At 32.2% G+C, this 13,207-nt stretch overlaps 1 protein-coding gene across 5 annotated transcripts in view; it reads right to left on the bottom strand.

Moving 5' to 3' along the window:
• Dmtn (transmembrane and coiled-coil domain 2 protein Dmtn) overlaps window positions 1–13,207 on the bottom strand; it is an 87,603-nt gene that overhangs the window by 31,096 nt on the left and 43,300 nt on the right. Inside the window, exon 1 of one of the 5 annotated variants that reach the window (XM_072542334.1) lies at window positions 3,289–3,447. The exons of the other annotated variants lie outside the window; for them this stretch is intronic. Coding sequence (XP_072398435.1) covers window positions 3,289–3,321 — 33 coding nt within the window. The 5' untranslated portion in view covers window positions 3,322–3,447. Of the gene's footprint in view, window positions 1–3,288; window positions 3,448–13,207 lie in introns of those variants that run through there. 5 annotated transcript variants of the gene reach the window in all.

The raw sequence follows: 13,207 nt of genomic DNA, 5'->3' as shown, positions 1-13,207 counted from the left end.
CCATCACTCCGACACTGGCAACCTTATTTAGGGATTAGTAACCCTCACAACTATTGTATTCTATTCTGCTCCAACCTTTATACCTGGTGGTCATACTCAATTTAAAATTGTTTTCCTATATACTTCTGTAAACTTGTTGACAAATATCTGTTTTTCATTGAGTCACCCGTATCAACAGTTTAGGGATTTGCATACATAATTTATTGTTTTATTACTCTCTCATACATAAAAATACACTATAGGTAACTAGAAAGTTTATTTATTAAAAATTCTATTAATAAAATATATCAAAGTACCTGCTTTATGAAGACAACATTCTCTATTTACGCTGACCCTGGCTATTCATTATTATTCATTGTGTACCTACTAAAACCATTTTAAACTATCTTTCTAAGAAATATATGGCCGGGATGAATTTACCTGTAACCCTTTTTTGTAGGGCATTAAAATCTGACCGCCGGATCGAACTAGTATATGCCTCTAACGTGATGACCCTTTTGAGATAAACCACAGAAGGTTAAAATTATTAACATCCTTTCTCTCTGAGTTTCAAAATATTGAAGCCGTAGAAAAAATGCAGTGTGCAACTCATACCGATCAAAAATAGTATGATAGAATCTACTACGATTCTCTCATTCAGACACCTATATTCTAAGACAAAGCTGCAACTGATTTAAACAAATAAAGCGTTTTTAAAGCCTTTTCCGTTACCTTGTTGAATCTGATAGATTTGACGTTAGCTAATCGCTTTCGTCTCAAAAAGGCTCTAGCTCGTGGCGTTCCCCGTACGCGAATCGGCACGGTCTGTAACAAAAGAAACAGAAACAAAAAACAACAATAGCGAGATGACCTCTGAACGTTCGTCGCGTAGTGACCTTGTCCACTTTTTCGATAAATTAATATGCAGTGGAATTAATCAAACGTGCGGACGAATTGAACTCGGGTGATATAACGCAGGCAAATTAGACTACCAGTAGGAATTTATGTTATAAATGATAAACTTGTGTGTGAAAAGGTGAACAGTAAAATGTGTTTCTCTATCCGTCCTTTAAATCACTACCATATTTTGTTCCTTTGTCCCATTTAGAACGATAAATACAAAATGTCAACTGAATATATAAAGTGTCCTACACTTCTATTCCAAGATATTTTATTTTAAACAATTTTCCACCGATAATTCACTAAAGGCCGAAGATCAACAAATCATTTACTTATTTTGTCATATAATTCGTGAACAAAAACATCGCAAAACAAAAAAAAACAATGTAAACTCAGTCAATATTTATGATCTTAAACTGTAGACAATGTTTTCAAAATATTTTTAGTCTAAAAACCCCAATCAATCAATCTGAAGACATGTAATATCTTCTTTTTTTTGCCAAAAATCTTAATCACAATCGTGAGATAATGTGACTGTCTGAATAACTAGGTCAAAGGTTTTGAAGAACTTCGATTTTAATTAGCGAAGATCTAGTAAATAAGAAAAGATGTTACTGTAATATAATCTAAATCAAATTTTTTATTGACAGATATTCTTTTAATTTTTTACTTCTCATTTAATGACTGTATTTTTACTAAATGTGTATTAAAGAATAAAATATGATGACTACAAACAAATTGATCGAGAGTAGTGAATTGATGTGAAGAACCGCTATATTGTGACGCTACCCGTGAGGAAGCCATCTAGTGGCGCTAGTTCCGTGACGCTCGCTTCAGCATTTTACTATAGAGAAAAAAGTAATACAACGCCTGTATAGAAGCCTCGCTGTACTTTGAATATATATTATAATATAATATTTATTCTAACCCCTAAATTACCATTTAGTCATTTACATATGGATAAAACCACATCAACAGAGTGATATATTTTAAAGGTTTTTATTTTTGGAGTATGGGCATAGAAAAACCGAACACACATAGAAGCGACACAACGGTCCAAAAGCGTGTACCATTTTTGTATACGCATGCCCGATTCTGGTTGTGTAACTGTCAAAAACACGTGCTTATTCTTTAATTCTGGTTGTTTTCGATAGTCCGTAAGCGTCTATGGTAAATACTCGACACAAGTGCATTTGACCATTTATATAATTTATTTATAGTTAAAAGGTTATAGTTATAGTTTATAGTTAAAAGTTTAATTTATATTTAAAATGTCTGGATATATTTGTGCGATTCGCGGATGTTCATCTGTGACAGGAAAAGGAATAAGTTTATTTAGATTTCCTAAGAATAATAACAGGTAATTACTATTGCTTTGTAATTATTATTAGTTATTACATAATAGTATTGGTTTGACTTTCGAACAGTAAGCCGACGCCGACGTGTCTGTCCGAGCTATAAAAAATAAACTTTGGTCTGCCAAGGGATAGTTCAAAATGAAAGCATTAAATTTGGTGTCAGTGCTATTTCTTTTATTGAAAGACGCAAGTCTCCGAAGGCTCAGGTCAAAAAATCAACAGATGGTGGCCGGGTGTCAGCGCGCTCGAAGACAACAATACGAATATAGTATCCCAATCTTATGGACAAAATGGAAACAAACGAAAAAGCAGCATGGACATCTTTTAAACTAGTTGTTACCGGTTTCCTAGGAAATAAAAAGACAATCGTCGCAGACATGCTCGACAACTTTAAGAAGCTGGGATGTAACATGAGCATTAAAGTTCATTTCCTCCATTCACATCTAGACTACTTCCCTGCAAACCTTGGTGATGTAAGTGAAGAGCAGGGTGAAAGATTCCACCAAGATATCAAGGAAATGGAAAGAAGGTATCAAGGAAGATGGAACGTCAACATGATAGCGGACTACTGCTGGATGCTAAAACGAGATGACCCTCAACGAGTACACAGCCGGAAAAGCAATAAAAGAAGCTTCGACGGAAAGCAAAAGCGTTACTATAAGGACTTATGACCTTAAAGAGAAATGTAAGTGTACTAGATAATATGTAGTTTATAACATGTATTATACATGAAATAAAATTGCTAAAATTTTGTTATTATACCAAAAAGTAATTCCTTTTTTGTGAGAAAACATTACGTGATAGAAAAAAATGGATTGCATTTTTGCAAACAGCGCTGAAAAATACATAAAAACACTTTTAAACAATTTTAAAAAATATTTTTTTGTAAACCTGTGATATCTGTCGGAATGTAATATTTTAAACAATTTCTAATACAAAAATATTTCTTCTTGAACGTGTCAAAAGCTGTGGTAAAATCGCCGAATCGCAAGCGAATTAAAAAACAGTCTAAATTGCCTGGATTATACACCAAATTAATAAATATACTCACATATGTCGCATATAAAACAAGTATATCATCCATTACGGCAAAAATCACCTTGTACCTTGTTTTTTTATTAACGCATTTAAATACACACACACAAAAATAGTCTTGCGAACATTACATGCCTATCATTTTCAAACCACCGGCGATCCGGTCGGGTTTTCCTAGCGAATTTTCGCGGTGGGTCTATTTTCTATCGTCGTTTCGATAAAACTGCGCAGGATGTCACTTTCCGTAACTTTTTCGACGGTAAGGCGATAAAACAACAAAGTTTCCAACTCGGAACTTTTGATTCGGGAAGAGGGCGTACCCGGTAATTGTTCATAAGGGGATCAATCAATCATTAAATTGATATTTATGAAGTCTATGGGGTGGATGAGTAAAAATGATGCACGTTTCTTCGAATTGTTTGATTTAAAATATCGTTTAGAAGTTGCGGTTTTCTTCTTTTTCACGTTTTCGGTGCTTATCTGATATAGTCCTTTTCCATCATATTGATAGCACATTATGTATGCAAATCCTCAACAGGTCAAAAAACCATAGGCGTCACCCTAAACTTGTTTTGAAATAAATAAAAAAAAATTAATATTTAAAGATGCCGTCAACAATTCATTATCTTTTAAAAAATCTTCTGTAAAATAAGTGTCCACTAATCTCACTATACCTTTTTTGTGCGTAAAAAACGTCGGTATATATGCCACACGATTATTGTTAATTATAGACGGGTGATTAACGAGAGAATTCAATGTTTCACGAAATAAATTAAGTAATGTAAACAGTAATTTAAAGGTGATTATTGTTTTGTATACAAGTTATCGCCTGACACAAAAAGAATACCTTCTTTGAACGATTACCTGGAATTACTGATAAGGCTTCACTAATGATAGTTTAAGTAGTTTTTATGCTACATTACAACTTATGCCAATAATATAAATTAGAAATTGTTTGCATCTTCCATTTAGTTTGTAGATGTACATTGTTCATGTCTTACCTACCTACGTTCTTGGTGTCGATATTTTGTTATTTGCATAATTTAAAAATGACGTCGACAACAGGTTTTATCCCGGTTAAGTGTAGTTTTAAAGGTACCTTCAGTCTAAAAGAGAAAAATATAATATTAAATGTACACGATGCACTTGTAGATCAACGCCCTTTAAGTAATGTTCGTGAAATCGTTACCATGTGTTCAAATATGACAGGGGTTGGAGAAGCAACAATTTATAGATTCCTAAAAGAAAGAAAAGGAGGAACTGTTTCATCTCCCAAGAAGAGTGGAGGGAGTAAACCCTTGGAAATTGAAGAAATACATAAAAACATGATAAGACGCAGCGTCCACTCATTTTTTTTAACAAAGAATTTCCAACATTGGACAAAATCCAAACATTAATTAGAGAAAACGAAGAGTTACCAATCATAAGCAACAAGAAATTATGGGGACTATTGAGAGAGATGGGATTTCGTTGGCAAAAGAATAGAAGAAAATCCGTTTTAATTGAAATAGATTACATTGTATGTTGGAGACGAGATTATCTAAGAACTATTAAAAAGTACCGAGAAGAAGGGAAAACAATTTTTTATTTGGACGAGACTTGGCTAAATGAAGGTCATACTGTACCATATCTATGGGTTGATACAAATGTGAAAAGTTCCCGTCAGGCATTCATCGAAGGTGTATCTACTGGAATAAACAATATTCCCGTTGGAAAAGGACGCAGACTCATAATAACCCATATTTGAAACGAATACGGTTTTGTCAATGGTGGATTATTAAGTTTTGCCTCAAAATCAACTAAAGATTACCACGAGGAAATGACTGCTGACGTTTTTGAAGAATATTTTGAGCAAATGTTGGATTTAATTCCAAAAAATTCTGTCATAGTCATGGATAATGCTAGTTATCATTCAAGACTAGCAGAAAAATTGCCAACAACGGCATGGAAAAAAGGAGAGATAATCGAATGGTTGGATAAACACGCAATTGAGTAGAAGGAGAATTCGACAAAAAAGGAATTATTACCTATTGTAAGACAACATAAAGCAGCTTATTAAAAATATATAATTGATGAAATGGCATTAAACCGTGATGTAATTATTTTACGTTTACCCCCATACCACTGTGATCTGAATCCGATAGAAAATATATGGTCTCAAGTAAAGGGTGAAGTCGGACGCAACAACAAAACTTTTAAATTAGAAGACTTACAACAATTATTAGAACATTCCTTATCAAAAGTAACTCCAGAAAATTGGAAAAATACTGTTAGTCATGCTCACAAGGAAGAAAATAAAAGGTGGAATTTGGATAATATGACTGATGCAATGCTGGAACCGGTAATCTTTCTTAGAAGAAAGCAGTGAATCTGAAATGGAATTTGATTAAAATAATATTCATTTTTTTACAAATCGGCCCCTGTTACGGCCACAAATTATTTTATATATAACCAATAAAATAAACATCTTACATTTCTTGCAAATTCATTAGTACCTGTTAATCTCCATCATTCCGACACTGGTAACTTTATTTAGGGCTTAGTAACCCTCAAAACTATTGTATTCTATTCTGCTCCAACCTTTATACCTGGTGGTCATACTCAATTTAAAATTGTTTTCCTATATACTTCTGTAAACTTGTTGACAAATATCTATTTTTCATCGAGTCACCCGTATCAACAGTTTAGGGATTTGCATACATAATGTGCTATCAATATGATGGAAATGGACTATAGTTGGTTGCACCCGTTGTTTCAAAAGTCTATGAATGGTTGTTTCTCCAACTCTTGTCATGGAAAATTACTGATAGTGTCGATATCGACAGTGATTGTCCTCGTCTGGACACTTTGTTTCTTTCTATAATTACTTTATTGCGATAGTAAATGCAAAAAAAGATAAAAGTAATTGATTATGAAGAATTAAAATGTATCAAAGCTACTGATAATTGTGGTTGCGTTGCTACATGCTCTGTAATTGGAGAAATATACTGGAATATGGAGTAAGAAGTAGATTTGTTCAAGAAGTAAATACAGAGATGCAGTTCAAAGAACAACAAATGGAGGAACAGTAGAAAAAAATCAAACAAGGAATAAACAATGCAGCAGAGAAAGTGGTTGATAAAACGCAAAATAAAAGAAGAAATAATTGGTTTCACGACAAGTGTAAATTAGCAGTGGAAGAAAATCTTAAAACAAGATTCAAATGGTTAAGCACAAGCAAAGAAGAGGAACGAGAGCATTTATTTTAATGTAATCTAATCAATTGTCTCGAAGAAAATTATACTTAATTTCAATATTTCACCTTGTATATTCATAATAGACCCTACATGATATAGTTCGTTAAGATCAGGTTGTTTATGAGCTTTTAAAAACATACAAATATACAGGGTGTTTCATTTAAAATACAGATTATGGACTATGCCAGACTTGCGTGGATCACCCTATTATTTTCTAACATAAGGACACAAACAATTTTATTCCATAAGTGGTTTCCACACTGTGTATATATATATATATATATATATATATATATATATATATATATATATATATATATATATATATATTATATATATAAACATTATTGAGATGTTGTCTCACTGCCAGTAAAAAGTATGGGGGTGCCCCATCATGCTGAAAATACATCCCTCGGATAGCAACGTTCGCGTTGGCAAGCAAATTCGGCAAAATATTTTGTAGAAAGTTCAAATAGACCTGCCCTGTTAAAGGACCATCAAAAAAGTGAGGACCTACTAATTGGTTATTTATGACACCAATCCACACGTTAACCGAAAACCTTAACTGAGAACGACGTTCTTGAATAGCATGAGGATTTTCTTCTGCCCACACATGTGAATTTCGTGAATTATTTATCCCGTCTCTGGTAAATTGGGCTTCATCTGTAAATAGTGTCCTGTATAGCGTTGGTCGATTATTGTTAATCCATCTACAAAATTCCAACCTATCGATCTCATCTCCAGCATGTAGTCGCTGAACCATTTGAATGTGATATGGATATAGATTATTTTTTTGTAAGACTCTAGTTACTTTTGATTGAGTAACATTGAGTTCTCGACTTACTTGTCTAGTGCTTATTGTAGGGTTCATAGTAACGGCGTCCATAATGTCATCTTCCTGCGCTTCATCTACATGTCGCTGTGTTGTTCCACTAGGAAAAGTGCCATTTTCTCGCAAATAATTAAAAACTGACCCAAATGTTGGATGACTGGGAGTTCGACGATTAGGAAATCTCCTGCGATATTCTCTACTAGCAGCCCTACCATTCCCATTACAGAATCCATAAACAAATATTATGTCTGCATATTCTGTGGTCGAAAACTGATGTGGCATTTTGAACGAAAGTAACAAAAGCTCTACCAAAACTAACACAATGTACTTAACGTAGATATGACAGAAGAAATATGTATTCTTGTACACATAAATAACAATTGATAATGACAATAATGACAATGGGTATAAAATATCAAGAAACGTCAAACGGTCAACGCTAACCTTCATTTTAAACTTTTTTAGATTTATTTTTATTTAGTACAGTTGATGCAATGTATTATTATTTGACATACAATTTTAATCATTTACAATCAACAAAAACTAACACATACAAGAGGTTTGATTTTTTAATCAATTTAATTTATTATTTATCGAAAATAATGCCCCAATACGATCTATGAGTAAAAATTTAAAATTGAAAAACAATTGATTCTATCGTAGAGATAATACAAAGTGACAGTAAAGATGTTAATTTTCTACGTATTAGATTATGTTGTAGGAACTCATTTTAATTAAAATGTTTGAAATTTATAACATTTGTTTAAATTAATACTTTATAATTTGATACTTCATTATGGTTGTTCTATTTTTGGTAAGATTTGATCGTTCACTAAAAATTTAATAAAAGTGCGACAACATTGTCGCATATGTCGTTTTCATTGGCTATTTATGTAGTTTGAAAATCACTTATTGCATTTTAAAAAAATATGTACAGGGTATAATATTTAAAACGAATCCCTAAATTAATTTTTCCAAAGCCAGTCCTGGAATTTTTTAGTTTAGCTAATACCAGTCGAATGCTTGATAGTAGTGTACTGTATCATGCAAAAATTTAAAAAATCAAATGAGCCGTATAAACACTACAGTAAAATGAAATAAATGGTCAATTACACAAATCACCCTGTTAATTAATAAAGAAGAGGAGTTGACATTTTTTAGTGGCCACATGATATGCTACCTGAGGGACTCTACATATGGTAGAAGTATGTAAAGTTCCTCATGACTCACCCTGTATATATATATATATATATATATATATATATATATATATATATATATATATACTCTTGTTTCAATAATAAAACTTTGTGTTTACTTAATCCATATCCTCGCCCAAACGGACGTCTTTGGCGAAGGAAAAATTCAAGCCGCAGTTTCTCGTACTTATCTTGGTTTCGTTCGACGGATTTGGTTCTGGTTATCACTTCTTATAATTAAGTGTAAAACAGGAATTGAACTTCTTATCACTCTGTGACTCTGTTACGGAATTGGTTAATAATAAAACCGAGCAAGTTGTTGTCATAATATTATTATTAATACCAATCAAAACGAATACATAATTTTTATACGACTTGGACTATGGACCGCGATAGATTTTTTCGGTTCGTAGTTTTATCTATTTTAAATATTTAGTAATAAGTAGTTTTTATATACGATATAGCTTGTCAATCAATTGTTAGATTCGTCGAAAAATCATTTAATCATCTCGATATCAAGATATCGTTAATTAATGGATTGATTGTTAAAAAACTAATTATCATTCAATGTTGCTTAAATATTTAAACCCATACAACTCTGAGAAAAACGAATAATATTTAAGTAGAATAATTTTTAGGAAAATATATCGTACTAGTGATTAAAAAAGTCTTTATCATTACAAAAATTAACCCTTTAATTGGCAAGGGTATGAATACTTACTGAAAAATTAAAATTTGTTCAAATATACAGGGTGAGTCATGAGGAACTTTACATACTTCTACCATATGTAGAGTCCCTCAGGGAGCATATCATGTGGCCACTAAAAAATGTCAACTCCTCTTCTTTATTAATTAACAGGGTGATTTGTGTAATTGACCATTTATTTCATTTTACTGTAATGTTTATACGGCTCATTTGATTTTTTTAATTTTTGCATGATACAGTACACTACTATCAAGCATTCGACTGGTATTAGCTAAACTAAAAAATTCCAGGACTGGCTTTGGAAAAATTAATTTAGGGATTCGTATTAAATATTACACCCTGTATCTATTTTTTTTAAAATGCAATAAGTGATTTTCAAACTACATAAATAGCGAATGAAAACGACATATGCGACAATGTTGTCGCACTTTTAATTAAATTTTTAGTGAACGATCAAATCTTACCAAAAATAGAACAACCATAATGAAGTATCAAATTATAAGGTAATTAATTTAAACAAATGTTATAAATTTCAAACATTTTAATTGAAATGATAAACTGAGTCACTGCACAACAAAAAACAGTAACTACTAACAATAACGAAGAACAATTTAAAAAAAAAAACTAAAAATATGTACATAGTTATGATAAACCCATAAATTAGAACTGGAAAAGATACAATAATGGTAACAAAATAAAAATAATTCAAAATAGATTTTCGAAATGGAACCCTGCAGCCTGTACACATTTTTGTTGCCGAATTGTTAATTGACGTATTGAATTACGGATACTCTGGGGATCGTTTCTAATAATATTACAACAATGTATAATTCTATCAATTAATTGTTGTCGGTTATTAATATTCACTGCGTAAACTAGTTGCCTGAATCGTCCCCAATATGGTAATCAACGGGATTGAAATCAGGGGATCTTGAAGGCCACGAAATAGGACCTGCACGTCCTATCCACCTATTGCCATAAACATTATTGAGATGTTGTCTCACTGCCAGTAAAAAGTGTGGGGGTGCCCCATCATGCTGAAAATACATCCCTCGGATAGCAACGTTCGCGTTGGCAAGCAAATTCGGCAAAATATTTTGTAGAAAGTTCAAATAGACCTGCCCTGTTAAAGGACCATCAAAAAAGTGAGGACCTACTAATTGGTTATTTATGACACCAATCCACACGTTAAGCGAAAACCTTAACTGAGAACGACGTTCTCGAATAGCATGGGGATTTTCTTCTGCCCACACATGTGAATTTCGTGAATTATTTATCCCGTCTCTGGTAAATTGGGCTTCATCTGTAAATAGTGTCCTGTAAAGCGTTGGTCGATTATTGTTAAACCATCTACAAAATTCCAACCTATCGATCTCACCTCCAGCATGTAGTCGCTGAACCATTTGAATGTGATATGGGTATAGATTATTTTTTTGTAAGACTCTACTTACTTTTGATTGAGTAACATTGAGTTCTCGACTTACTTGTCTAGTGCTTATTGTAGGGTTCATAGTAACGGCGTCCATAATGTCATCTTCCTGCGCTTCATCTACATGTCGCTCTGTTGTTCCACTAGGAAAAGTGCCATTTTCTCGCAAATAATTAAAAACTGACCCAAATGTTGGATGACTGGAAGTTCGATAATTAGGAAATCTCCTGCGATATTCTCTACTAGCAGCCTTACCATTCCCATTACAGAATCCATAAACAAATATTATGTCTGCATATTCTGTGGTCGAAAACTGATGTGGCATTTTTAACGAAAGTAACAAAAGCTCTACCAAAACTAACACAATGTACTTAACGTAGATATGACAGAAGAAATATGTATTCTTGTACACATAAATAACAATTGATAATGACAATAATGACAATGGGTATAAAATATCAAGAAACGTCAAACGGTCAACGCCAACCTTCATTTTAAACTTTTTTAGATTTATTTTTATTTAGTACAGTTGATGCAATGTATTATAAATTTGACATAAAATTTTAATCATTTACAATCAACAAAAACTAACACATACAAGAGGTTTGACTTTTTAATCAATTTAATTTATTATTTATCGAAAATAATGCCCCAATACGATCTATGAGTAAAAATTTAAAATTGAAAAACAATTGATTCTATCGTAGAGATAATACAAAGTGACAGTAAAGATGTTAATTTTCTACGTATTAGATTATGTTGTAGGAACTCATTTTAATTAAAATGTTTGAAATTTATAACATTTGTTTAAATTAATACCTTATAATTTGATACTTCATTATGGTTGTTCTATTTTTGGTAAGATTTGATCGTTCACTAAAAATTTAATAAAAGTGCGACAACATTGTCGCATATGTCGTTTTCATTGGCTATTTATGTAGTTTAAAAATCACTTATTGCATTTTAAAAAAAATTTATACAGGGTGTAATATTTAATACGAATCCCTAAATTAATTTTTCCAAAGCCAGTCCTGGAATTTTTTAGTTTAGCTAATACCAGTCGAATGCTTGATAGTAGTGTACTGTATCATGCAAAAATTAAAAAAATCAAATGAGCCGTATAAACACTACAGTAAAATTAAATAAATGGTCAATTACACAAATCACCCTGTTAATTAATAAAGAAGAGGAGTTGACATTTTTTAGTGGCCACATGATATGCTCCCTGAGGGACTCTACATATGGTAGAAGTATGTAAAGTTCCTCATGACTCACCCTGTATAGCATAAAACAAACATCTTGAAATAATTTCTAGTTTTTTTTTGTTTTCCATTCCATACTTTTATTTACAGATTGTATCCTATAGGATACATTGCCAAAAAGTCAAGATATAACGTTTACTTAATTTTGAATGTTTAAAATACTTTGTTTGCTTGAATTATATAACATCAATAGGGTTAAAAAATAAAAGATTACTACTAATAAATGCTTTATTAAAAATAATTACAATTTAGTTTTATGGTAAGTCATAAAACAGTTCCTTTCAGAGACAATACACAGTCGTGTATTACATTTCTGACACATAAAGGTAGTTTGTCCTTTGGCAGATCCTAATCTGCCCAAGGCAGATTCCCACCAACAAGAAATAGAAATAACAGATAGGGAAATGAGAAAGGTGTTACGATAAATATCATGGCCTAAAATAACTGTAAATATATTATGACTAATTCTGTTTTGTTGTAGAAATTTCGGCGAAGGATCTAGACCCAAATTATGATGAATCATCCGACTAGAGGTTTCCAGGTAGGCCGAATGAGACCGGTCTGAGCTTCTGGTAACTTCGATGGGAGATCGCCGCTGTTCTCGAATAACAGGATTTCGTATATAATAACGAAACTTGAATTGAAGAGAGTCAGTTAATTTTGAAGAAGATTCGCGGTCGCGATTTTAATTGTTACGTTCGCCTATATAAATTATGTATTATTCGTTAAATAAATTGATATAAATTATCGTGCTTTTTAATGAATTAAAATAAGAACAATATAATAAATTAATAAAGACATTATAAATTAAGTAAAGACATAGCAGTTAAATAAATTCATTACAAAGGCCTTAAAAGCAATCAAAAATACGAAAGCACCTGGACCTGGAGCCATCTCGCTTGAGTTTATAGAGTACGACTTAAAAAAATTACAGCGGTTGATAAAACGGATATTTCATAAAACCATAACTGGAGAATAGCTCCCAAAGGAACAGAGGGAGGCATTTATAACATCTATATTTAAAAAAGGAGATAGAAAACGATGCGAAAACTACAGAGGAATAAGCATAATATCATCAATAGGAAGATTATAGGTATGGGAAGATACTGCGAAAAAAAAATAGAGCAAGCGATAAAAGGCAAAATCGGGGAGGATCAGGCAGGCTTCACGGCAGGAATATCATGCATTCACCACATATACACTCTGGAACAACTGTAGGAAAAAAAAGCACAAAATAGAGATATACATTTTACATTTGTGGACCTGAAAAA

This window comes from Diabrotica undecimpunctata, chromosome 8, assembly GCF_040954645.1.
Source record: "Diabrotica undecimpunctata isolate CICGRU chromosome 8, icDiaUnde3, whole genome shotgun sequence".
Taxonomy (NCBI): domain Eukaryota; kingdom Metazoa; phylum Arthropoda; class Insecta; order Coleoptera; family Chrysomelidae; genus Diabrotica; species Diabrotica undecimpunctata.
The sequence above is the reverse complement of the archived record's forward strand: the minus strand, read 5'-3'. Positions and strand labels throughout refer to the sequence as shown.